Source organism: Hemitrygon akajei, chromosome 24 (genome assembly GCF_048418815.1).
Source record: "Hemitrygon akajei chromosome 24, sHemAka1.3, whole genome shotgun sequence".
NCBI classification, from domain to species: domain Eukaryota; kingdom Metazoa; phylum Chordata; class Chondrichthyes; order Myliobatiformes; family Dasyatidae; genus Hemitrygon; species Hemitrygon akajei.
In genome coordinates this window covers 34,189,400-34,216,676 of record NC_133147.1, presented here as the reverse complement: position 1 = coordinate 34,216,676, position 27,277 = coordinate 34,189,400, and the positions used below count along the sequence as shown (strand labels likewise).

Genomic DNA, 27,277 nt, shown 5'->3' with positions numbered 1-27,277 from the left:
CCCATCTCTTGCCTCGGGTCCCAACACCCTGACCTTTTCAATCTGGCCCGCTGCCAAAACCATTGTCAAAATATCGGGTTCAGTTGCCTCAATACCCTCTGGGGCCTGGACCCCACCTCCTCGATTCGGCCTGCACCAGGACAACAATAAATGAACGACGCTGACCATTTGGGCTGAAGGTTCCGCATCCCTTGCTGGGCGAATTAGACAAGCTCCAAATTATTACCGAATATGAAAAGGCTAAATCAAGTGGATGTAGAGAGGATGTTTCCTGTAGTGGGGAAGTCCAGGACATGAGGGACATCCATTTTGAAGAAAGATGAGGGTGAATTTCTGGATTTCATTGCCACAAATGACTATGGAGGCCAAGACTGGCTGTATTTAAAGAAGAGGTCGATAAGTTGTTGATTACCCAAAGCATCAAAGGTTATGGGGAGAAGGCAGGAAAATGAGCTTGAGAGGGATAATAAGTCAGCCATGATGAATGGTGGTGCATATTCGATAGGCCAAATGGTTTAATTCTGCTCCTATATCTTATGGTCTTGTTGAGAAGGTGCTGTGGATATGACTGTTCTCTCTGGCTGGGTCTTTGAGCTTCCAGCCTAGTGTAAAATCATTGCTCCCTGATGAGCACGACTCACTCAGTAGGGCATCCCCTCTTTGCACCTGATGAAGGAGATCGAGGAGCCAGGCAGTGAAGTTGTCAGGGGGTAACAGGCTTGGGGGTGGGGAGGGAAGGAGGGAGGTGTCCCTTTAAGTGGTTACAGCCTTGGCCTCCATGTCAGCGGAATACTGGGCACGAATTGACTCTGCCTCCCAAAATAGAACGGTCCACTCGACAGGAGACGAGCACAGACAGGCAGGGTTGGCTGGGGGACAACAACAGGTCCAGGTTTGATTTAAGTAACCTTTGCCTCGGAAAGCCATGAACGGAGACTATACGAAGATCGAGCTTGACGACCAGCCTCGGGGCCCTGGAGGCAACGGGGAGGGGACCCCACAGCCTGCCCCGGCTGACAGCTCTACGGGCGAGGAGAACAGGGACCCAGAAGGGATTAACCAGCACCTCAAGGTAGTATGCTGCACTCTGTCCCCTCCTCCTTAGGGGTAGAGAGCGGGGTTAGCAACTTCACTTAGAGCCTGGGATTTGTCCCCACTGGGATCTGTCTCAGAGCTTGTAAAATATGCAACTTATATCCCAGCCCATTTACGCTGGGCTGTTGGACGGGTGGGAGTCAATGGGCACCAGCTTGTGATCCATCTGGGATTGAATGAGAGGTGTTAACAACATTGCACAGCAGGGAAACAGGCCATTCGGCCCAGCTGTTCCACGCTAACCCACCTAACCTAGTTTCACTTGCCTCTGAGCCATTTAAATGCTATTAAAGATGGCGCCAGTGACCTGTTGCAGTTTTATGCGATTTTGATCAGGGCGGACTACCGCTGTGGGAGACGTGGCACTGGATTGAACTGAAATGAGCTGAACAGAATGTGCCAGGAAGCTTTCGATGTCTTTGTGATTTGGTGTTTTGTATTGTGTCTCTCATTCGTTTTTTTCCTTGCCATTTGCACAATTTGTTCTTTTTTTGTGTGTTGGGGTTTTGCTGTTTCTCTGTTCACTGGTTCCATGGTGGTTCTTGGTTTTGCGGCTGGCTATGGGAAAGACAAATCTCAGGGTTGTGTACTGCATACATACTTTAATAATAAGCACAGCTTTGACTTCAAATCTTTTGATGTGCCTGCTTCAACCACTTCCTCTGGCAACTCTCGCAATGTCTGCACATCTGAGCTCGCTGCAGGATGGCAGTCCTGGGGCTGTGTGTGTGCATGGGTGGGAGGGAGGAATGGAGGGACCGGGCTTGTTTTGCTGCTTGTTTTGCTCTGTGTGGTTCTGCCGAGTGTTGTGGGAATGCCGTGTTGGCACCAGAATGTGTGGCGACACTTGGCCAGCCCCCGGATCATCGTTAGGTTGCGTTGGTTGTTTTTTCACTGAAAGTTTCGATGACATGTGATAAATAATCTTGAATCAACTCGCTGCACCTTCTCTGGGTGCAGGATTTACCTCTCAGATTCCAATTAAATCTCACCCTCTCTCACCTAAACCAGTTCTTAATTCCCCAACCCTGGGGAAAAAGACAATTCTTCTTACTATAATCCCACATGATTTTACACACATCTATAAGGTCTCCTCACAGTCTCCCAATGGAAAAAGTCCCAACCTGCCCAACTTCTCTCCATAACTCAGCTCTATAAATCCTGGCAACGTCCTCAGAAATCTCCTTTGCACTCTTTCCAAATTAATGGCATCTTTCTTCTAGCAGAGCGACCAAAACTGAATGCAATACTTCAAATGTGGCCTCAACTTCTACAACAAAACATCCTAACTTGTACACTCAGTTCTCTGACTGATGAAGGCAAGTGTGCCAGAGGTTTTCTTCACCGTCCTGTCCACCTGCTACACCACTTTCACGCACACCCAGGTCTGTCCATCTCAGGACTCTGCTGCTCACTGTGACAGTTCGACTTCCTGAAGCGTGACACTATTCTTGGTTGATGCGGCTGTATCGAAACCCAATTTCCCTCAGGATCAATAAAGTATGTCTGTCTGTCTGTCTGTCTGATGTGGAACTTTGGGACTTGAGTTTTAGACTAAGGTTGAATAGGTTCGGACTTTATTCCCTGCAGTGAGGGAGAACAAGGGGAGATTTGATAGAGGTATGCAGAGTCGTGAGGGGTATAAATTCAAGCGGGGTTTTTTCCACTGAGAGGTCACAGGTAAAGGGTGACAGGTGAAATGTGTAAGGGGAGAATTTCCGCGGGTGGAAGTGTTGGATTTCAATGCTTAAGAGATGTTTGGATAAGCACGTGGATGGGAGGGGTATGGGTGGATTGGATCCAGGTGCAGGTCAATGGGACTAGGCAGAATGGGATGAATGGGCTAACAAGCCTGTCTCTATGACTCCACATAGAATGTTCCCATTCCTAAATGCACGTAAGAAACTCTAAGACAAGCACCTCGATGCTGGGAAAAACTGATGCGCTATGTGTGAGTGGGGGGTTAGCTTGATCTTAGAGAAGGCCAAAGGGTCGGTACAGCATTGTGGGCCGAAGGGTCTGTACTGTGCTGTACGTTCTATGGTTGAAACACTGAGCTGTCTCCACTCTGATTCTATCCCTCCAGTTTGGGAAGAAGGCACAAGCAGTGTTGAGTGAAGCCGCTCCTGCAAGCTAGGAGGAATCTATCCAAGAGGGCCCAGGTCTGAGAATGCAGGATCTGGGGAGTGTTCTGTCTTGGTTGCAGGTGGATTTTGAGCAGTTGATCGGAGAACCGGAGAGCGCTCACAGCTTCGACAAGGTCTGGGCGTGGAGCAACATCTCCTTCGAGATCTGCAGACTCTGGGGTTACCGTGTCATCTCTCTGCTCTGCGCCGTCCCAGCCTCCATCGCTGCTGGCTGCCTCTTCGCGCTCGCTAGCTGCCTGCACATCTGGTAAGTGTCGACTGATGGCAGCGCGGGGGGAGCAGACAGGGACAGGATTGCAAGCCTTGGACTAGGACGGGAGTGTGGGGAGGGGACATGGGGCAAGGGAGTGAGGTGGGGTGTTGATAGAGGAAATGGGAGAGAGGTAATGAGTGGTGAAAGAGGAGGGGGAAGGGTTGAGGGCGAAGGCGAAGGGGAGGAGGGTCGAGGGGGAAGGGGAGAGGGGTGAGAGGGAATGGGGAGCAGGGAGAGGAAGTAGGGAAGTGTGGAGTGGGGGAGAGGGGGTGGGGAGTGGGGAGTACGGAGTAGGGGAGAGGGAGTAGAGTGGAGGGTGCAAGTGGGGCAGTTGGGAGGGTGAGTGGGGAGTGAGAGGGGGAGGGGGTGAGTGGGAGGAGAAGGGTAGGGGGAGTGCGGGAGGGGAAGGTATTGGAGCAGAGTGGGAAAGGATATGTTGCCCACCGGCTCTGACCTTGCGCTTGCTCCCGCTGCCCACCAGGTGCCTGGTTCCTTGTGCCCGGATGTGCCTCCTGTGCCAGCCCACCTGGCAGGCTTTCTGCCTGACCGTGACGGACACCATCGTCGCTCCCTTCTGCACCAGCGTCAGCTACTGCTGCCGCCGGATCCACCTGCGGCTGGCCCACCTCTAGCCCCAGACACCGTCACCCCACGCCGCCCCTCCCACAGTGGGTCTTGGCCACTGAACGTCGAGCTGGCCCTGGGCCCATGGCTTTCTGCTGACCTTTTAACCTCCTCTAACCCTCCCACCCACATAGTTCTCCTGTCTTCTATCATCCCTGTGGTTATTTGAGAGTTTCTTAAATGTCCCTAATGTACGTACGCCATCTCTGAGGGCATTCCATGTACCCACCACCCTCCGTGTACAAAAAACTACCTCTGACTCTCCCTCTGTATTTTCCTTCAATCACCTTAAAATTATGACCTTCTTATTAGCTATTTCTGTCCTGGGAAATAGTCTCTGACTGCCCGCTCGATCTATGCCTCTTATCTTGTACACCTCTATCAAGTCACCTTTCACCTTCCTTCGCTCCAGGGAGAAAAGTCCTGGCTTGCTCAACCTATCCTCATGAGATGTGCTCTCTAAACAGGCAGCCTCCTGGTAAATCTCCTCTGCTCCCTCTCTGAACAGGCAGCATCCTGGTAAATCTCCTCTGCTCCCTCTCTGAACAGGCAGCATCCTGGTAAATCTCCTCTGCACCCTCTCTGAACAGGCAGCATCCTGGTGAATCTCCTCTGCACCCTCTCTAATCCAGGCAGCATCCTGGTGAATCTCCTCTGCTCCCTCTCTGAACAGGCAGCATCCTGGTGAATCTCCTCTGCTCCCTCTCTGAACAGGCAGCATCCTGGTAAATCTCCTCTGCTCCCTCTCTGAACAGGCAGCATCCTGGTAAATCTCCTCTGCTCCCTCTCTGAACAGGCAGCATCCTGGTAAATCTCCTCTGCTCCCTCTCTGAACAGGCAGCATCCTGGTGAATCTCCTCTGCACCCTCTCTAATCCAGGCAGCATCCTAGTGAATCTCCTCTGCACCCTCTCTAATCCAGGCAGCATCCTGGTAAATCTCCTCTGCACCCTCTCTAATCCAGGCAGCATCCTGGTGAATCTCCTCTGCTCCCTCTGTAAAGCTTCCTGGGCACGCTTCACACTCCAGGCATCCATCTTTGCCCCGCCTACTCCCCCTCTGCTGTTCGTAGGAGCACTCACACCCTCCCTCCCTCCCGGAACCCACTCCAATATGCAGTCCCAGGCCTCAACTAAGCCCCCAGCCCCAGTCAGGGCAGTTGCCCCACACGGGGCTGAGCAATGGTCCCAATGTTGGGGCTGGGGGAGTACAGGTCCCTCGGTGCTGCTCACTCCTCAGCCCATCGCCTGGCCGATGGTGAGGACGCCCACCTCAGGGCATCAAAGTGAGGGGCGACGATGAGAGAAGAGAGGCACCCCCCTCCCTCTGGCGGGTCCCTCGTCCTGGGACACCAGGTTCTGCCCAGAAACTTTTAGCTTGATGTCACAATGAACCAAAGAGATCATCCTTCCTGTCCCCACCCCATCCCTCTCCTCCCAATGCTCCTTCCCCTTCTCCCTCCCCTTCACCGCTCCTTCTCCCTCTCATTGCCCCTCCCCTTCCCCCTCCCCTCACAGCTACTCCCCCTTACTGCCCCTCTCCTCTCACTGTCTCTCCCTTTCATAGTCCCTTCACCCTCCTCTTCGCTGCCCCTTCCCCCTCCCCTCCCCTTTCCCTCACAGCCCCTTCCCCCTCCCCGTCCCTGCCCCTTCCCTCTCCCCTCATTTCCCCTTTCCCTCTCCCACCCCCACAGTCTTGACCCCTTCCCCCTTCCCTCACTTCCCCTACACCTCGCTGCCCCTTGCCCCTTCCCCACCCCCCACACTGCCACCTCACGTCCCACGAAACCATTTGGCCCATCGAGTCTGCTTCTTCATTCACTCAGGATTAGGCCATTCAATCCTTCTCCTGCCCTTCCCCGTAACCTTAGCACCCCTACTCATCACGAGACAATCAAGCTTCACTTTAAATATACCCGAGGACTTGGCCTCCGATACAATGAACTCCTCCTCCTCACATCTGAGGCTGGTCCTGGACTCTTCCCACAATAAAGAAACATCCTCTCCACATCCACTCTATCTCTCCCCTCACTATCCCTTCTCTCTGCTCACCACCCTCGTCTCCCTATCTAGCCTCTCCCCTCACTACCCCTCTCCTCCTCTCCCCTACAGCCGCTGGCTCCCTGGGCTCATTTGGGCTGTTAACATGGGCCCAGACTTCCCTGACTGTGCCAAGGAGGTGACGGGGACCCTGAACCGGTCCAGTTCTGACCCCAGGTGCCGGGTGATAGTGAGGCTCCCAGTGTAGGTGTCAGGGGAACCTGTGGGTCATTTTGTAATAAAGTTACTAATGATGGTAATTGTGTCTCCGTTACTAAAGACAGAACTCCAAACAACCAGCATCACCCTGGGGACCAGGATGGATGCTCCCATCCTCCATCTCCTCACTTTCCCTCTCTCGATCTTCAGAGCCCCCATCCTCGTTAACTTTCTTGCAATAGCTTCATCTCCCACTCTACACCGATCAGTCGCAACCTCCTCGATCCCTCTTTCCCACACCCTCTCTCTCTATCCCTCTTCCTCTCTCTCTCCCTCTCTTTGTCTCTCTCTCTCTCTACACCTCCCCTCTCTGCCTCTGTCTCCCTCTCCCTCTCCAATGTCATATCAACTACAGATCACTCGGTAACTCATGATTCTAGGGTTTGGGGGTGGGGGATTGCAAAGACACCAGTTCAAATGGCTGGGCTGACACCGTGGGAGGGGGCATGGTGAGAAGGGAAAGTGGGGCGAGGAAGAAGGGAGTGCCACGCTGCGGGAGGGGCGATGTGAAGGGAGCACTCCGCTGTGAGGAGGGAACACTCCGCTGTGAGGAAATGCTGTGCTGTGGGAGGGGCTGTGAGGAGGGAGCACTCCGCTGTGAGGAGGGGGCACTCCGCTGTGAGGAAATGCTGTGCTGTGGGAGGGGCGGTGAGGAGGGAGCACTCCGCTGTGAGGAAATATAGAAACATAGAAAATAGGTGCTGGAGTAGGCCATTCGGCCCTTCGAGCCTGCACCGCCATTCAGTATGATCATGACTGATCATTCAACTCAGAACCCTGTACCTGCTTTCTCTCCATACACCCTGATCCCTTTAGCCACAAGGGCCATATCTAACTTCCTCTTAAATATAGCCAATGAACCGGCCTCAACTGTTTCCTGTGGCAGAGAATTCCACTGATTCACCACTCTCTGTGTGAAGAAGTTTTTCCTCATCTCGGTCCTAAAAGGCTTCCCCTTTATTCTTAAACTGTGACCCCTCGTTCTGGACTTCCCCAACGTCGGAAACAATCTTCCTGCATCTAGCCTGTCCAATCCCTTTAGAATTTTATACGTTTCAATAAGATCCCCCCTCAATCTTCTAAATTCCAGTGAGTATAAGCCTAGTCGATCCAGTCTTTCTTCATATGAAAGTCCTGCCATCCCAGGAATCAATCTGGTGAACCTTCTCTGTACTTCCTCTATGGCAAGAATGTCTTTCCTCAGATTAGGGGACCAAAACTGCACACAATATTCTAGGTGCGGTCTCACCAAGGCCTTGTACAACTGCAGCAGAACCTCCCTGCTCCTGTACTCAAATCCTTTTGCTATGAATGCCAACATACCATTTGCCTTTTTCACCGCCTGCTGTACCTGCATGCCCACCTTCAATGACTGGTGTACAATGACACCCAGGTCTCATTGCATCTCTCCTTTTCCTAATCGGCCACCGTTCAGATAATCTGTTTTCCTGTTCTTGCCACCAAAGTGGATAACCTCCCATTTATCCACATTAAATTGCATCTGCCATGAATTTGCCCACTCACCTAACCTATCCAAGTCACCCTGCATCCTCCTCACAGCTAACACCGCCGCCCAGCTTCGTGTCATCCGCATACTTGGAGATGCTGCATTTAATTCCCTCGTCTAAATCATTAATATATATTATAAACAACTGGGGTCCCAGCACTGAGCCTTGCGGTACCCCTCTAGTCACTGCCTGCCATTCTGAAAAGGTCCCGTTTACTCCCCCTCTTTGCTTCCTGTCTGCCAACCAATTCTCTATCCACATCAATACCATACCCCCAATACCATGTACTTTAAGTTTGCACACTAATCTCCTGTGTGGGACCTTGTCAAAAGCCTTTTGAAAATCTAAATATACCACATCCACTGGCTCTCCCCTATCCACTCTACCAGTTACATCTTCAAAAAATTCTATAAGATTCGTCACACATGATTTTCCTTTCACAAATCCATGCTGACTTTGTCCGATGATTTCACCTCTTTCCAAATGTGCTGTTATCACATCTTTGATAACCGACTCTAGCATTTTCCCCACCACCGATGTCAGACTAACCGGTCTATAATTCCCCGGTTTCTCTCTCCCTCCTTTTTTAAAAAGTGGGGTTACATTAGCCACCCTCCAATCCTCAGGAACTAATCCAGAATCTAAGGAGTTTTGAAAAATTATCACTAATGCATCCACTATTTCTTGGGCTACTTCCTTAAGCACTCTGGGATGCAGACCATCTGGTCCTGGGAATTTATCTGCCTTTAATCCCTTCAATTTACCTAACACCACTTCCCTACTAATATGTATTTCCCTCAGTTCCTCCATCTCACTAGACCCTCGGTCCCTTACTATTTCCGGAAGATTATTTATGTCCTCCTTAGTGAAGACAGAACCAAAGTAGTTATCAATTGGTCTGCCATGTCTTTGTTCCCTATGATCAATTCACCTGTTTCTGACTGTAAAGGACCTACATTTCTCTTGACTAATCTTTTTCTTTTCACGTATCTATAAAAGCTTTTACAGTCAGTTTTTATGTTCCCTGCCAGCTTTCTCTCACAATCTTTTTTCCCTTTCCTAATTAAGCCCTTTGTCCTCTTCTGCTGGCCTCTGAGTTTCTCCCAGTCCTCAGGTGTGCCACTTTTTTTTGCTAATTTATATGTTTCTTCTTTGGACTTGATACTATCCCTAATTTCCCTTGTCAGCCATGGGTGCACTACCTTCCCTGGTTTATTCTTTTACCAAACAGGGATGAACAATTGTTGTAGTTCATCCATGCGATCTTTAAATGCTTGCCATTGCATATCCACCGTCAACCCTTTAAGTATCATTTGCCAGTCTATCTTAGCTAATTCACATCTCATACCTTCAAAATTACCCTTCTTTAAGTTCAGAACCTTTGTTTCTGAATTAACTATGTCACTCTCCATCTTAATGAAGAATTCCACCATATTATGGTCACTCTTACCCAAGGGGCCTCGCACGACAAGATTGCTAACTGACCCTTCCTCATTGCTCAAAACCCAATCTAGAATGGCCTGCTCTCTAGTTGGTTCCTCGACATGTTGTGCTGTGGGAGGGGCGGTGAGGAGGGAGCACTCCGCTGTGAGGAACTGCTGTGCTGTGGGAGGGGCAGTGAGGAGGGGGCACTCCGCTGTGAGGAGGGGACACTCCGCTGTGAGGAAGTGCTGTGCTGTGGGAGGGGCGGTGAGGAGGGAGCACTCCGCTGTGAGGAACTGCTGTGCTGTGGGAGGGGCGGTGAGGAGGGAGCACTCCGCTGTGAGGAGGGGGCACTCCGCTGTGAGGAACTGCTGTGCTGTGGGAGGGGCGGTGAGGAGGGAACACTCCACTGTGAGGAGGGAGCACTCCGCTGTGAGGAACTGCTGTGCTGTGGGAGGGGCGGTGAGGAGGGGGCACTCCGCTGTGAGGAGGGAGCACTCCGCTGTGAGGAACTGCTGTGCTGTGAGAGGGGCGGTGAGGAGGGAGCACTCCGCTGTGAGGAACTGCTGTGCTGTGGGAGGGGCGGTGAGGAGGGAGCACTCCGCTGTGAGGAGGGAGCACTCCGCTGTGAGGAACTGCTGTGCTGTGAGAGGGGCAGTGAGGAGGGAGCACTCCGCTGTGAGGAGGGAGCACTCCGCTGTGAGGAACTGCTGTGCTGTGGGAGGGGCGGTGAGGAGGGGGCACTCCGCTGTGAGGAAATGCTGTGCTGTGGGAGGGGCGGTGAGGAGGGAACACTCCGCTGTGAGGAATTGCTGTGCTGTGGGAGGGGCGGTGAGGAGGGAACACTCCGCTGTGAGGAACTGCTGTGCTGTGGGAGGGAGCACTTCGCTGTGAGGAACTGCTGTGCTGTGGGAGGGGCGGTGAGGAGGGAGCACTCCGCTGTGAGGAAATGCTGTGCTGTGGGAGGGGCGGTGAGGAGGGGGCACTCCGCTGTGAGGAAATGCTGTGCTGTGGGAGGGGCGGTGAGGAGGGAGCACTCCGCTGTGAGGAAATGCTGTGCTGTGGGAGGGGCGGTGAGGAGGGAGCACTCCGCTGTGAGGAGGGAGCACTCCGCTGTGAGGAAATGCTGTGCTGTGAGAGGGGCGGTGAGGAGGGAGCACTCCGCTGTGAGGAGGGAGCACTCCGCTGTGAGGAAATGCTGTGCTGTGGGAGGGGCGGTGAGGAGGGAGCACTCCGCTGTGAGGAAATGCTGTGCTGTGGGAGGGGCGGTGAGGAGGGAGCAGCACTTCGCTCCGTCTCTGCCTCTCTCTCTCTCTCCCCCTCCCTCCACCACATATGTCAGGTTACAAAGCGTCCCAGGACTCTTGGCGAGGCTGCTGACGGGGCGGGGAGCGATCCCTTGGCTGTGCTGACCTGCCAGTCTCACTGAGCCCGAGGGAGGCAGCTGCCCAGCAGCCAGCATGGCTGAGGAGGTAGAGAGGAAGGAAGCCCCCCATGCTGACACCCACACCAAAGAGATCGACTTGGTGAAGAGAGACCCCAAACACCTGAACGATGAAATCGTTAAAGTAAGTCTTAGCAGTGCGACAGGCAGGCCGTGAACCGGGTCTCGTTCTATATTTAGGTAGCATCTGGCTGGCTTGAAATATATATATATAGGACTCATCTCTGCAGACTCAAATGTAAGGCTGGATGAGGTGGGGGGAATGAGGGGGTCGTAACAGTGAAGGGTGAAGCTGTTGTAGTCACAGGGCACGACTGCACAGGAGCAGGCCCTTCGGCCTGACTAGTCCATGATGGAATTCATAAACTGACAGAAAACACTGGAGGAACTCAGCAGGTCAGGCATCTATGGAGGGGAATACATCTTCGGCGTTTTCAGGCCAAGACCCTTCATCAGGACAGAACCTGAGATGCCGGCTGTTCATTCCTCTCCCGAGATGCTGCCTGACTTGCTGACTTCCTTCAGTGGTTTTTGTGTCTGTTAGTCCATGTTGGCCTTGTTTTCTGCCTGGTCCCATCATCCTGCCTTCCTTACCCCTCCCACACATGTAACTATCCAAACTTTTCTAAACATTGCAATTGAAACTGTACCCACCACTTCTGCTGGCAACCCCTTCCACATTCTCACTACTTACTGAGTGAAGAAGTTTATTCTTAAATATTTCAGCTGTAACCGTAACCTAGACCTTTACTTTTAGTAAATGCTGGCTTCTTTTAGAGCAAGTTCTGTTGACCCCCACCCATAAGACATTGTAGCAGAATTAGGCCATTTCAGTTTTGCTGAAACTGGTGAGGGGTCAAAAGAGGTTCAAGAAAATGATTCCAGGATTAAACGGCTTGTCATATGAAGAGCGTTTGATGACTCTGGACCTGTAATCACTGGAATTCAGAGGAATGAGGGGTGACCTAAATGAAACCTATCGAATTGTTAAAGGCCTTGGTAGAGTGGATGGTGGGGGAGCCTAAGACCAGAGGACACAGCCTCAGAAAAGCCTCCTTTTAGAACGGAGATGAGAAGGGATTTGTCTAGCCAAAGAATAATGAATTTGTAGAATTCATTGCCGCTGGTAGCTGTGGAGGCCAAGTCTTTATGTATATTTAAGGCAGAGGTTGATTGATTCAGGGCATGAAGGGATAGGGGGCAAGGGGGGAAGGCAGGAGATTGGGACTGAGAGGAAATTTGGAACAGCCATGATGAAATGGCAAAGTAGACTCAATGGGCCAAATGGCCTAATTCTGCTCCTATATATTATTGTCTTATTTATTATCTCCTACTTTCTTCCTGTAACCTTTGATACCCTTATGAACAAGAATCTATCAAACTCTGCTTTAAATGTACCCAACGACTTGGTCTCCACAGCTGTCTGTGGTGATGAATTCCACAGATTCACCACCCTCTGGCTAAAGAAATTCCTCCTCATTTCTGTTCTAAAGGGATTCTGAGGCTGTGCCCCCTGGTCCTAGACTCCCCACCAGAGGAAACATCTGGCCCACAGCCATCAAACACTGCTGATACATTAACCCTTTAATTCCCGGGATCATGCTTGTGAACCTACTCCAATGTTAGCATATCTTTTTTTAGACAATGGCCCAAAGCTGCTCACTACACTCCAAGTCAGTCGTCACAAGTGCTTTATCAAGTCTCAACATTACATCCTTGCTTTCATATTCTGGTTCTCTCAAAATAAAAGCTAACATTTCATTTGCCTCCAGACTTAGCCTGCAAGTTAACCTTCAGGGAATCTTGCATAAAGACTCTCAAGTCCTTTTGCACCTCTGAATTTTGAATTTTCTACCCATTTAGAAAATAATCTATGCCATTCTTCCTTCTACCAAAGTTCATGACCCAACATTATCTTCCATCTGTCACCTATTTGGTCATTCTGTCGACCCTCTGCTTCCTCAACATTACCTGCCCTCCACCCATCATCCGGAAACTTGGCCACAAAGCAATCAATTCCATCATCCGAATCCATGTGAAAAGAAGCAATCCCAAAACAGACCCCTCTGGAATACCACCTGTCACCGACAGCTAACCAGAAAAGGTCCCCCTTTATTCTGGCTCTTCCTCCTGCCAATCTGACACTGCTTTATTCAAGCTAATATCCTTACTCTAATACCCTGGGCTCTAATCTTGTTTGTCAAAGGCCCTCTGAAAATCCAGGTACACAATATCCACCGATTCTCCTTTGTCTATCCTGCTTGTTATTTCCTCAAAGAATTCCAACAGATTTGTCAGGCAAGATTTTCCCTTGAGGAAACCATGCAGACTGCGGCCTATTTTATCATGTGCCTCCCAGTACCCTGTGACCTCATCCTGAATACTGGACTCCAACATCTTCCCAACCACTGGAGTCAGGCTAACTGGCTTATAATTTTCTTTTGCCTCCCTCCCTTCTTAAAGAGTGGAGTGACATTTGCAATTCTCCAGAATCTGGTGATTTTTGAAAGATCATTACTCTACAACCCACAGTCTCTTAGTCACCTTTCTCACAAGCCTGGGGTGTAGTCCACCTGGCCCAAGTGACTTCTTTGCCTTCAGACCTTTCAGCTTCGCAAGCACCTTCTCTTTAGTGATAGCAACCACACTCACTCCTGCCCGCTGACACTCTCAAATCCCCGACATACTGCAGGTGATTTCCACAGTGACGACTGACACAAAGTACTTCACAGTTCATCCATCATTTCTTTGTCCCTCATTATCACCTCTCCACCATCATTTTCCAGTGGTCTTACCCCCTTTTCACTCTTTATATCTCTGAGAAAAAACTTTTGGTATCGTCTTTTAAATTATTGGCTAGCTAACCTTCATATTTAATCTTTTCCCTCCTTATGGCTTTTTTTTAGTTGCCATCTGTTGCCTCGTCCTGCTTTCAGAGTGTTTCTTCATCTTAGGGATGTATCTACCCTGCGGCTTCTGAATTTCTCCCAGAAACTTCAGCCGTTGCTTCTCTGCCGTCATCCCTGCTAATGTTCCTTTCCAATCAGCTTTGGTCAGCACCTCTCTCATGCCTCAACTCCACTGTAATACTGATACATCTGATTTTAACTTCTCCCTCTCAAACTGCAGAGTGAATTCTATCATATTATGATCACTGTCCCCTAAGGGTTCTTTACCTTAAGCACCCTTATCAAATCTGGTGCATTACACAACACCTAATCCAAAATTGCCTCTTCCCTTGTTGGCTCAACCATTAGCCGTTTTAAAAAGCAATCTCATAGGAATTCTACAAATTCCCTCTCTTGGGATCCAGCACCAACCTGATTTTCCCAATCTGCCGGAATGACCCTTTCTTTACATGCTTTTTCTATCTCCCACTGTAACCTGTAGCTCACATCCTGGTTGCTGTTCAGAGGCCTGTATATAACTCCCTTCAGGGTCTTTTCACCCTTGCAGTTCCTGAACTCTACCCACGAGGACTCCACATCTTCTGATCCTTTGTCACTTCCTTGTAAGGATTTGATTTCATTCTTTTTTACCAATAGAGCCACCCTACCCCCTCTGCCCACCTGCCTGTCCTTTCAATACAAATGTGTATGCTTAATGTCCCGACTATGATCTTCGTTCACCACTGACCCAGTAATGCCCACAGCATATCTGCCAGTTTCTAACTGTGCTACAACATCATTTCCATATACTGCATGCATTCCAATATAACACCTTCAGTCCTGTATTCGTCACCATTTTCGATTTTGCCACCCTGTTCCACTGCTGCACATCTCACTGACTGTCCTTCCTCACAGTCTCACTACAAACTGCATTAACTTGCACACTAACATCATCAGCCCTGTCACTCTGGTTCCCATCCCCCTGCCAAATTAATTCAAGCCCTCTGCAACAGTTCCAGCAAACCTGCCTGCAAGGTTAGTGGTCCAGGTGTAACCCATTCCTTTTGTACAAGTCGTACCTTCCCCGGGAGAGATCCCAATGAATCAGAAATCTGCCCCCTGCACTGATTCCTCAGTCACACATTCACCTGCCAAATCAGCCTACTCTTACCCTCACTGGCATGTGGCATAAGCAGAAATCCAGAGATGACTAGCCTTGAGGTCCTGCTTTCTACCCAGGTCCCTATATTCTCTCTGCAGGAACTCGTCTGCTTTTCTACCGAGGCCATTGGTGCCAATATGTACCACGACTTCCGGCTGTTCACCCTCCCCCATTAGAATGTAGTGGACCCAATCTGACCCCGGCATCTGGGTGGCAACATACGTCTCTTTCACGTTCACGTTCCATTCCTGCTCCTCTAGGAATGGAATCCCCTATCATGACTAGACTCCATTCCTCTCCCCTTCTCTTCTGAGCTACAGCACCATACTCAGTGCCAGAGACCAGTTTGCTGCAGCTTACCCCTAGTAGGTAACCCCCCCCGGCCCCTCCCACAGCAGTATCCAAAGTGGCATACTTATCCCATTCTCTCACCCTTCCATATCCCACCCTGCTCCATTCCATTCAGGGAACTCAAAGAACCCACATGGTACCCTGCAAGTGATTGATGAGATGGTGTAGAGGGAGATTCACTCTGTGTCTGATCCCAGGAGTGTATGATCGGACGGTGTGGAGGGAGATTCACTCTGTGTCTGACCCCGTGAGTGTGCGATGGGACAGTGTGGAGGGAGTTTCACTCTGTGTCTGACCCCGGCAGTGTGTGATGGGACGGTGTGGAGGGAGATTCACTCTGTGTCTGACCCCGGGAGTGTATGATCGGACGGTGTGGAGGGAGCTTCACTCTGTGTCTGACCCAGGGAGTGTGTGATGGGACGGTGTGGAGGGAGTTTCACTCTGTGTCTGACCCCAGGAGTGTGTGATGGGACGGTGTGGAGGGAGCTTCACTGTGTCTGACCCCAGGAGTGTGTGGTGGGACGGTGTGGAGGGAGTTTCACTCTGTGTCTGACCCCAGGAGTGTGCGATGGGACAGTGTGGAGGGAGTTTCACTCTGTGTCTGACCCCGGCAGTGTGTGATGGGACGGTGTGGAGGGAGCTTCACTCTGTGTCTGACCCCGGGAGTGTATGATCGGACGGTGTGGAGGGAGCTTCACTCTGTGTCTGACCCAGGGAGTGTGTGATGGGACGGTGTGGAGGGAGTTTCACTCTGTGTCTGACCCCAGGAGTGTGTGATGGGACGGTGTGGAGGGAGCTTCACTGTGTCTGACCCCAGGAGTGTGTGGTGGGACGGTGTGGAGGGAGTTTTACTCTGTGTCTGACCCCAGGAGTGTGTGATGGGACGGTGTGGAGGGAGCTTCACTCTGTGTCTGACCCCGTGAGTGTGTGATGGGACGGTGTGGAGGGAGCTTCACTCTGTGTTTGACCCCAGGAGTGTGTGATGGGACGGTGCGGAGGGAGATTCACCCTGTGTCTGACCCCGGGAGTGTCTGATGGGACGGTGTGGAGGGAGCTTCACTCTGTGTCTGACCCCAGGAGTGTATGATCGGACGGTGTGGAGGGAGATTCACTCTGTGTCTGACCCCGGGAGTGTTCTGTAATTATAACCATATATAACCATATAACAATCACAGCACGGAAACAGGCCATTCCGGCCCTCCTAGTCCGGGCCGAACTCTTAATCTCACCTAGTCCCACCTACCCGCACTCAGCCCATAACCCTACACTCCTTTCCTGTCCATATACCTATCCAATTTTACCTTAAATGACACAACTGAACTGGCCTCTACTACTTCTACAGGAAGCTCATTCCACACAGTTATCACTCTCTGAGTAAAGAAATACCCCCTCGTGTTTCCCTTAAACTTTTGCCCCCTAACTCTCAAATCATGTCCTCTCGTTTGAATCTCCCCTACTCTCAATGGAAACAGCCTATTCACGTCAACTCTATCTATCCCTCTCAACATTTTAAATACCTCGATCAAATCCCCCCTCAACCTTCTACGCTCCAATGAATAGAGACCTAACTTGTTCAACCTTTCTCTGTAACTTAAGTGCTGAAACCCAGGTAACATCCTAGTAAATCGTCTCTGCACTCTCTCTAATTTATTGATATCTTTCCTATAATTCGGTGACCAGAACTGTACACAATATTCCAAATTTGGCCTTACCAATGCCTTGTACAATTTTAACATTACATCCCAACTTCTGTACTCAATGCTCTGATTTATAAAGGCCAGCGTTCCAAAAGCCTTCTTCACCACCCTATCTACATGAGACTCCACCTTCAGGGAACTATGCACTGTTATTCCTAGATCTCTCTGTTCCACTGCATTTCTCAATGCCCTACCATTTACCCTGTATGTTCTATTTGGATTATTCCTGCCAAAATGTAGAACCTCACACTTCTCAGCATTAAACTCTATCTGCCAACGTTCAGCCCATTCTTCTAACCGGCATAAATCTCCCTGCAAGCTTTGAAAACCCACCTCATTATCCACAACACCTCCTACCTTAGTATCATCAGCATACTTACTAATCCAATTTACCACCCCATCATCCAGATCATTTATGTATATTACAAACAATTATTATGAGCGGGTGTGTTGTGTTGGTGTGAGTGTGTGTTGTTTCGGTATGAGTGGGTGTGTTCTGTTGTTTGTGTGTGAGTGTTCTGTAATTATGAGCGGGTGTGTTGTGTTGGTGTGTCTGTGTGTGACCCTCCCGGGATGGGTTGGAGTCTGGTGCCCCCTGTGTGTGAAGACACCGTTTACCATGCTCTCTCTCTCTTCTCCTCGCAGGTGGAGTTGGAGGAGGTGGTGGCCGAGCCCGAGGGATACCACAGCGTGTCACCAGTGTGGCGCCTCACCCACACCACCTTCACGGTCTCCGAGTTCTGGTGTTACCGGCTGATGACCGCCATATTTGGAGTGCCGATGGCCGTCCTCTGGGGCTTCCTCTACGCCTGTGCCTCCTTCTGGCAGGTGTGGGCGGCCGTGCCCTGCCTGCGCTGTGCCCTGATCGAGCTGTACTGCCTCGCCAGCACGCTACCCGGCCTGCCTGCGTGCTGTCTGCGACCCGCTCTCCAACGCTGCTGGAGGATTGCTGCTCAGTGTCCGTCTGGCCCTCAGGAAGGAGAGCTAGGCTGGACTGCCAGCGCGGACCACCCGCCTTATCCAGGGCTTCCTACGTCATTCTTCCTCCTCCTCAGGTTGCCACCCTCACCCTCCTTCCAATATCCTTCCCAGTCACCACTCCCTCTCCCTCCAAACCTCTCCATTCCCCAGCTCCCTCTCTCTTCCCCATTCCCCCTCCCCTCCCCACCCTTTCCTCCTCCTTGCATCCCCCTCCCTAACTCCATCACTCCCCTCAGTCTCACCAATTCTCCACACCTGCCACTCTTCTCCAATCTCCTATCCCCCTTCCATCCCATCAACCCTCTCCCCCTCCCCTTTAATTCCCCACAACCCTCCTCTAACCATCCACATCCCTCAACCACCGTCTCTCCCCTCTCCCTCCAATCTCACACAGACCACCTCACTCTCCAATTCTCTCTCCACCCCTTCACCACTCCCTCCACACCTCTCCCCACTTCCCACTCACCCTATAATCCCCTCCCACTAAATAACCCACCTCCCCATCCGTCCCTACCACCTCTTCACCCCTCCCTTCCCCTCTACACCACTACCTTTTGCAATCCTCACCTCCTGCTCCAACCCTTTCCCTACCCCTCTTCACTGTTGTCTCTCAGCGGCATAATCCTACACTGATCAGTGTCTCAGTCCCACTCCTTCAGTGGAGATCTGTACACTGACCGGTGTCTCTCAGCCCCTCTCTCTCAGGGGGAGATCTGTACACTGACCGGTGTCTCTCAGTCCCTCTCTCTCAGGGGGAGATCTGTACACTGACCGGTGTCTGTCAGTCCCTCTCTCTCAGGGGGAGATCTGTACACTGACCGGTGTCTCTCAGTCCCTCTCTCTCAGGGGAGATCTGTACACTGACCGGTGTCTGTCAGTCCCTCTCTCTCAGGGGGAGATCTGTACACTGACCGGTGTCTGTCAGTCCCTCTCTCTCAGGGGGAGATCTGTACACTGACCGGTGTCTCTCAGTCCCTCTCTCTCAGGGGGAGATCTATACACTGACCGGTGTTTCTCAGTCCCTCTCTCTCAGGGGGAGATCTGTACACTGACCGGTGTCTCTCAGTCCCTCTCTCTCAGGGGGAGATCTATACACTGACCGGTGTTTCTCAGTCCCTCTCTCTCAGGGGGAGATCTGTACACTGACCGGTGTCTCTCAGTCCCTCTCTCTCAGGGGGAGATCGGTACACTGACTGGCATCTCTCTGTCCTTCTCATTCTATCTCATTAGTTCTCACTAAAGAACCATCAACACTTCAAATAACACATTAACAATCTTACACACACTGAAAACGTTTTGTATTTAAAACTCATTTAGAGTAAAGACTTGATGATTATATTAAACTCAATCGCTGCATCTTGATGTCACATCAAAGACAAAAGATCACAAGGAACAATGGTCAGAATTGTGGGTTTTATCAAAGTCACGGTGAGGGGCGTGGGGTGTATCGGTGTCACAGTGAGGGGTGTGGGGAGTGTCGGTGTCACAGTGAGGGGTGTGGGGTGTATCGGTGTCACAGTGAGGGGTGTGGGGAGTGTCGGTGTCACAGTGAGGGGTGTGGGGTGTATCGGTGTCGCAGTGAGGGGTGTGGGGAGTGTCTGTGGTACAGTGAGAGGTGTGGGGGGTGTCAGTGTCACAGTGAGGGGTGTGGGGTGTCGGTGTCACAGTGAGGGGTGAGGGGTGTGTCGGTGTCAGTGTCACGGTGAGGGGTGAGGGATGAGCAGTATATCAGTGTTACAGTGAGGGGTGTGAGGGGTGTGAGGTGTGTCGGTGTCAGTGTCATTGTGAGTGGTGTGAGGTGTGTCGGTGTCAGTGGCACGGTGAGGGGTGAGGGGTGTGTCGGTGTCACAGTGAGGGGGGTGGGGTGTGTCGGTGTCACAGTGAGGGGTGTGAGGTGTGTCGGTGTCAGTGTCACAGTGAGGGGTTTGGGGTGTGTCGGTGTCACAGTGAGGGATGTGGGGTGTGTCTGTGTCACAGTGATGGGTGTGGGATGTGTCTGTGTTACAGTGAGAGATGAGCAGTATATCAGTGTCACAGTGAGGGGTGAGGGGTGTGTTGGTGTCACAGTGAGGGGTGTGGGGTGTGTCGGTGTCACGGTGAGGGGTGTGGGGAGTGTCAGTGTTACAGTGAGGGGTGTGGGGTGTATCGGTGTCACAGTGAGGGGTGTGGGGAGTGTCAGTGTTACAGTGAGGGGTGTGGGGTGTATCGGTGTCAGTGTCACAGTGAGGGGTGTGGGGAGTGTCAGTGTTACAGTGAGAGGTGTGGGGGGTGTCAGTGTCACAGTGAGGGGTGTGGGGTGTCGGTGTCACAGTGAGGGGTGTGAGGTGTGTCGGTGTCAGTGTCACGGTGAGGGGTGAGGGGTGTGTCGGTGTGAGGTGTGTCGGTGTCAGTGTCACAGTGAGGGGTGAGGGGTGTGTTGGTGTCAGTGAGGGGTGTGGGGTGTGTCGGTGTCACGGTGAGGGGTGTGGGGAGTGTCAGTGTTACAGTGAGGGGTGTGGGGGGGTGTCGGTGTCACAGTGAGGGGTGTGTCCATGTCACAGTGAGGTGTGCGGAGTACGAGGGATGTGTAGTGAATCAGCGTCTCCGTGAGGGAGGTTTGAGTGTTGAGTATGAGTGTGAATTGGGCTGTGTTGGGGCTGGTTTGAAAAGGGGGAGTGATGTTCTGCCTCGATACAGCAAGCAGGCAGGTTAGTCTAAGATCTCTCACGAGATCATTTGCAGAGCCTGTACTGGGGCAGAGAGATGACTGAAGCACATTGACAGTGTCAGGGTGGGGGAGGAAGTGTGTTCTGGGCTTTTTCAGAGACACAAGGGTGCTGTACCCAAGTTCCACAATCTGGGTGTGTATGGTGTCAATTTCTGGGTGGTAGGGAGAATTTAGGGCAAATGTGTGAGGCTAAGAATATTGGGGGTGGGGAGTGATAGAGCTTGATATGAAAGAGGGAGAAGGAAAGGAATGGGAGTGAGGAAGAGAGTGAGAGAATATACTTTCACCAATGAGAGAGTCACAGACTATGCAATGAGGGACTGGTCACTTAACACCAGTGCACGGAGAGATTTCTCTGCCATGTGAGAGAGGGTGGAGGCCAGAGCACTTGGATTTCGAGAGGACGAGAACATATAATGTTGAGGCATTGGTCAAACCACACTTGGTGTTTTGTGAGCAGTTTTGGGTCCCTTCTCTAAAAGATGTGCCAGCAATGCACAGGGTCCAGAGGAGGTTTACCAGAATGGTGCCAGAAATGAGGGGCATTTGATGGTCCGGACCTGTACACAATGGCGTTTAGAAGAACAAGGCTGGGGGGCAGGGGTAAATCTCTTTGAAACCTAGAAAGACCTCGATAGGGTGAAAGTGAAGAGATTTTCCAATAGTAAGGAAGTCTAAGAACAGAGGGCACAGGCTCAGACTAGAAGGACGTCCCTTTAAGAAGAAGAATTTCTTTAGCCAGAGGGTGGAGAACCTGTGGAATTCATTGCCTCAGACGGCTGTGGAAGCCAAGTCATTGGGTATATTTAAATCAGAAATTGATAGGTTCTTGTTCATAAGGATGTCAAAGGTTACAGGGAGAAGGCAGGGACATTGCCTGAAGATTCAGGGGAGAAGATTTAGGACAGAGATAAGGAGAAACTGTTTTTCCCTGAGAGTGGTGAATCTGTGGCATTCTCTGCCCAGGGAAGCAGTTGAGACTTCCTCACTAAATATATTTAAGAAACAGATAGATTTTCACATAGTAGGGAAATTAAGGGTTATGGGGAAAAGGTAGGTAGATGGAGCTGAGTTTACGGACAGATCAGCCATGATCTTATTGAATGGCGGAGCAGGCTTGATGGGCCAGGTGGCCTACTCCTGCTCCTATTTCTTATGTTCTTATGAATGCTGTTGAGAGGGATGATAATAAATCAGCCATGGTGGAATGGCGGAGCAGTCTTGGAGGGCCGAATGGCCTAATTCTCCTCTTATGTCATGATCTCACCGACAGGAGAAGGGGTATCAGTCACTTCAGGCCGATGGGGATTGTCAGCCGTGATTGGCAGCTCATCTAGAAGATTTCGCTGCCTGCAGCTATACCCACTCATGGGGAAGGCTTCGGAAGTAAACCCTGAGGAAAAATCCCCAAGGCTGACTGGCAATGCTTTTGGTGCCAACCTGTATCGGCCTCTGTTGTTCATCAGCTGCGTGGAGAGGGGGAGCTTGCTGCATGGGCATTGCTTGCTCCACATATCTTACTGCTCTGGCTTACGCATCACGTAGACAGCTGGGACGCAGACCAACAAAGGGCCTCAAGGTGGTGTAGACAAACTGAGAGCTTGTGGGGAACTGGAACGGGGAGAGTTGAGATGGGTGTATTGGATGGCAGGGCAGGCTTGAGAAACCGCGGCCTTACTCCTGCCCCGACATTTGTTTTTGTGAGAATGTGTTGAGAGAGAGCGTAAGGAGGGATAGAAGGTGCGGAAGGTGAGGATGGAGTAAGTGAGGGAGGAGGGAGCACAGTGGAGTGAGGAATGGTGTGATGGCACAGGGAGGAAGGGTCCCTGTTCGTCAAGTGATAGAATTTTATCCCGAGATTTACAGTGACCGAATTCAACCTGGGACCATAAACTTGGATAAAGTCACAGAGACGAGCTGGCGCTGGAAACTGTCAACGAGTGGCTAACATAGAAGAACTAATTTGGGGCTATGAATCACATGTCTCACTTTAACACACAGGAATCTTATTTTTTATTTATTTTATTAAGAGATACAATGTGTTAACACACCCTTCTGGCCCAACAAGACAATGCCACCCAATTGCACCCTCATGACCAATTAACCTATTAACCTGAACATCTTGGAGATGTGGAAGGAACCTGGAGCACCTGGTGGAAATGCATGCAGTCGCTGGAAGAATGGGGAAACTTCTTACAGACAGCGTTGGGAAATGAACCCAGGTTGCTGGCGCTGTAAAAGCATTATGCTAACCGTGCAGCTCTAAACTGGAGAAGTGGCAGGGCTTGTATCCAAGAGTGAGGAACAGGCAATTTAAGCACTGGGCCAGATGAGCTGGTTTAGCTCGATGCTCCATGAGGTTTACTCGTCTCTGTGCTGAACTCAGACTGACTTCACGGCTGCAGACACACTTCTGTGAACTTCAGGTGTTTGCCCACTTTTGTTACACAATTTGTTTTTCTTTCTACATGTTGGGTGTTGGCGGTCTTTTTTTAAAATGGATTCTACTGGGTTTCTTTGTGTAGTGGCTGCCTGTAAGAAGACAAATCTCAGGGTTGTATGTAGTATACATACTTTGATAATAAATGTGCTTCGATCTGACTTTGGCTCCACAGTGGCCAATGAGAGAAGTGAGTTATGTACTGATTGAAGGAAAGTTATGGTAATAATCCATACAGAGCAGTAAGTAATGGTGGAGCAGACTCAATGGGCTGAAAGGCCTAATTCTGCTCCTGTGTCTTATGGACTGGTTATGTCTCAGAATGTAGTTTCGGGTGCCTGATTACAGAAAAGTCCTGGTTAAACTGGAAAGAATTCCAGGATGGATATCTCCCAGAACTGATCTGTAAAGGGCAATGTGCAAGTCAAGTTTTTCATTGTACCTTGGTACACATCACCGCAATAAACATAGGGATTTAGGTACACGGGCACAGCTCGTTGGAAGTGGCATCACAGGTAGACAGGGTGTTTAGCACATTGGCCTTCATCGGTCAGGGGTAGGGACATTATAAGTCGTTAGTGAGCACTGTGCATAGTTTTGGTCACAGTGTTACAAGTATGGTCAAATTGAAAAGGATTCTCAGGAGAGTTTTGAGAATGTTGCCAGGACTTAGGACCTGAGTTATATGGAGAAACTGGCTAGGCTGGATCTTTCTTCTTCAGAGGTGTAAAATTATGAGAGGCATGGACGGTAACAGTCTTTTCCCCAGGGTAGCAGAGGAGACTAAAAAGGGAGGGGGCATGGTTTAGGGTGAGAGGAGAAAGATTCAAAAGGGACATGAAGGCAACCTCTTCACCCAGAGGGTGGTGAGAGGATGGAACGAGCTGCCAGAGGAAGTGGTTGAGGCATTTAAGAAGCACTTGGATAAGGCATGGAGGGGCAGGCCTTGAGATAAAGGTGGCGTAGGCCCTCAATTTAAACCAAGCCTAATCATGGGACAATTTACAATGACCAATTAACCTACCAACCACTATGACTTTGGACTGTGGAAGCACCCAAAGGAAACCCGTGCAGTTACAGGGAGAACAGAGAAACTCCTTACAGGCAGCAGCAGGAACTGGTTCTGTAAAGTACTGTGCTGTCCTGATGTGAGCTGAATGAAAGAAACTGGAACTAGCTGGGTGGACTCTATGGTCAGCATGGGCTAGTTGAGCCGTAAGGCCTGTATCCATGCATGACTGCTCTAAAACTGTGACTTGAAGGAAAGCAGTAGTAGAATCTCAGGGTATTTGAAGTGGGAACATTAAATATTCTTTAGGAACGTGAAAACATAAAGAGGTTGGCCCATCCCATACTGAGAAAAGACAGAGTTTACTGGGAATGCCAGAGGAATTAGGGACAGCACAATACTATTACAATGCCAGCAGTTTACCAGGGCGTGGCCACTGTTGCATGCAAACAGCTACTTGGAGCCTCAGGTGAGAGCTGAGTGTCCGGTGGGGACCAAAGGTGAGTGAGCTGTCCCAGAAATGACACGACAAGCCCGTTCACCAGAGGTGCTACCCCTCCCTGGGCATCCCATACACCCCACTTCGACAGGTAGGCTAAATCAGGTGAGGGTAGCCGGCAGCCTCATACTACACTAAGATAGGGACATGCCTGTCCTAGCATGCGAAGTCAGCTCCAGCAAACGGGCCCGATGAGATCGACAGTGAGATCCAACAGCTAGGAAGGTGGCACTGCAACGCTTCGTGGAGAGCGAAGGGCAGACAAGACATCATGGAAGATGCCAGCTTGTGACGCTTGTTCGTACCGAGGTCAGGAGCGTGGAATCGCGCAAGTGCAATGACTTTAAAAACTCTCCTGCACGGGTTTGGACAGGATGGACAATCACCAGTACAATGCCAGCAGCCTGAGTTCGAATCCCGCTGCTGTCTGTACATTTTCCTTGTGACTGTGTCAGTTTCCACTTGATGCTCCAGTTCCCTCCACATCCCAAAGACATCAGTTAATTGGCGTCCTTGATCCAGAAGGACCTGTATCTCTAAATCAAATAAATCTTACACGTCTGCCTCACAAACTAAGCAGGAGCCTCCCAGAGGTCCAGTGTGAAAGGGACAGATGGGTAGAAACTGGCGTCAGTGAAGCAATGATCTACTGGAAGATCTCAGCAGGTCAAGTGGCAGCTGTGAGAGGGAAGGAATTGTTGACATTTTGGGTACAAACCCTTGAAATGTTGACAATTTCTACCACTCCCCCTGCCCTACAGATGCTGCTTGATCTGCTGAGTTCCTCCAGCAGATTGTTCGTTGTCCAGATTCCAGCATCTGTGGCCTCTTGTATCTCTCAGTCCTTTGTAAAGATCTGGCACGGGAGAAATAAATGAGAACAGATCCCAAGAACTGAAATATACTAATTTATGCAATCACAAAGAAGGCTGGTTTTCATTAGTAGTCTGAGGAGATTTGGTATGTGACCAAAGACTCTTGCAAATTTCTACATCTGTACCATGGAGAGCGTGCTGACTGGTTGTATCGTTTTCTGGTGTGGAGGCGCCAATGCCCAGGAGTAGAAAAAGCTTCAGAGGATTGTAGACTCAGCCAGCTCCATCGTGGGCACAACTCTCCCCACCATCGAGGACATCTTCAAAAGGCAATGCCTCACGAAGGTCGCATCCATTTATAAGAACCCTCACCACCCAAGACATGCCTTCTTTTCATTACTACCTGAAGAGAGACACTCAACATTTTCAGAACAGCTTCTCCCCCTCCACCATCAAATTTCTGAGTGGACGACGAACACTACCTCACTTATTGCACTATATATATAATTCTTCTTGTACCACAGTAATTTTCATCTTTCACTGTACTGCTGCTGCAAAACAACAAATTCCACGATGTGTCAGTGATAATAAACATGACTGATTCCGATTCTGGCCTTTATTGCAAAAAAAAACTTGAGTACAAGAGTTGAGACATCTTGCTCTGATTAAACAGAGCCTTGGCAAGACCACACTCAGAATACTGGGTGTCGATGTCCCCTTGAGATAATATGACAGAGGGATCACTGGCTCAATTCCTTTGTCCAGCGAGGAGAGGTTAAGCAGACCAGGCTGTGACTCTCCCCAGTTCAGGGGAGAATGAGAGGGGTTTCTCATTCTCGTTGTTGCAGAGGAGCATTTTGCCCCCAGGTGGAACATTCTGGAACTGGTGTACATGCTATCAGGCAGCGGGCTTGGTTGCTCGTGAGGAGAGGTTGCTTCACTTGGAAGGGTGGTGAGCACTCGAATTTAGCCATCCAAAAGCAGTGGGTCAGAACCGGGAGGTGCTTGGGGGGTGGGGTGCGCCATGAAGAGGTTAGCACAGAGGGAAGAGGTCAGCTGCAATCTGATTGAACTGACACACAGCCACAGTAAGCACAATTGAGATGCGAGGCAGGATGGTGTTGTAGCCCTTGATGTCCGACGCAGAGGCAAGGGTTAGTGAGCTCTTTGGGACCACCCATCGCCACAGCCCTCAGGAGTTTACCTTGGAGGCGCTGTCCGCAGATGCCCCGCTGCTGGGTTTGAAGAGCGCGGCCGCCCTGGCTTTCATTCCGGATTTGGAGGGGGTACCCTGTTTCTGGGGAGACTTCTCCGTCGCCCCGCTGCTACTTCTCCGCAGGGCCAGCTGCACGGCAGAGGGAGCTCCCGGTTCCCCGGCCACCTCTGAGGTTGACTTGGCTCGCTTCTGTAGCAGCAGCTCACGGAAAACACTGTCCATGTTCTTTATGAATTCCTGCAGAAAGGAATGACAGCATTCCCGTGTCAGCGTTCGTACTGCCTGGCTGGTGAGAGTGCTGAGCTATGGAAAGGGTGGTGAGGAGGGATTGTCATGCTGTGGCAGGGATAGTGAGGAGGGAGTGCTGTACTGTGGGAGGGGCGGTGAGGTGGGAGTGCTGTACTGTGGGAGGGGCGGTGAGGAGGGAGCGCTGTACTGTGGGAGGGGTGGTGAGGAGGGAGTGCTGTACTGTGGGAGGGGTGGTGAGGAGGGGGTGCCGCACTGTGTGAGGGTCGGTGAGGAGGGAGAGCTGTACTGTGGGAGGGGTGGTGAGGTGGGAGTGCTGTTCTGTGGGAGGGGCGGTGAGGAGTGAGTGCTGTACTATGGGAGGGGTGGTGAGGTGGGAGTGCCGTTCTGTGTGAGGGTCGGTGAGGAGGGAGAGCTGTACTGTGGGAGGGGTGGTGAGGTGGGAGTGCTGTACTGTGGGTGGGGTGGTGAGGAGAGAGTGCTGTTCTGTGGGAGGGGCGGTGAGGAGTGAGTGCT

General features: G+C 50.9%; 3 protein-coding genes across 3 annotated transcripts in view; 2 read left to right on the top strand and 1 right to left on the bottom strand.

Annotated features, from left to right (window-relative positions):
- Positions 1 to 848: 848 nt before the first annotated feature.
- Positions 849 to 5,792, top strand: LOC140716007 (caveolin-2-like). Its single transcript, XM_073028644.1, has 3 exons — positions 849 to 1,072; positions 3,302 to 3,489; positions 3,977 to 5,792. The coding sequence occupies exons 1-3, from the start codon at positions 926 to 928 to the stop codon at positions 4,125 to 4,127; spliced, it is 486 nt and encodes a 161-aa protein (XP_072884745.1). The 5' UTR covers positions 849 to 925; the 3' UTR covers positions 4,128 to 5,792.
- A 4,951-nt stretch (positions 5,793 to 10,743) lies between these two features.
- LOC140716006 (caveolin-1-like) lies at positions 10,744 to 17,971 on the top strand. The gene is given in 3 exon segments (XM_073028643.1): positions 10,744 to 10,874; positions 17,494 to 17,739; positions 17,741 to 17,971. Coding segments are annotated over 3 exon segments (450 nt in total). The 5' UTR covers positions 10,744 to 10,766; the 3' UTR covers positions 17,837 to 17,971.
- Positions 17,972 to 25,900: 7,929 nt separating this feature from the next.
- The window catches only part of LOC140715695 (rho GTPase-activating protein 4-like), a 100,068-nt gene continuing 98,691 nt past the window's right edge, over positions 25,901 to 27,277 (bottom strand). Inside the window, 1 exon segment of the mRNA XM_073028065.1 lies at positions 25,901 to 26,752. Coding sequence (XP_072884166.1) covers positions 26,492 to 26,752 — 261 coding nt within the window. The 3' untranslated portion in view covers positions 25,901 to 26,491.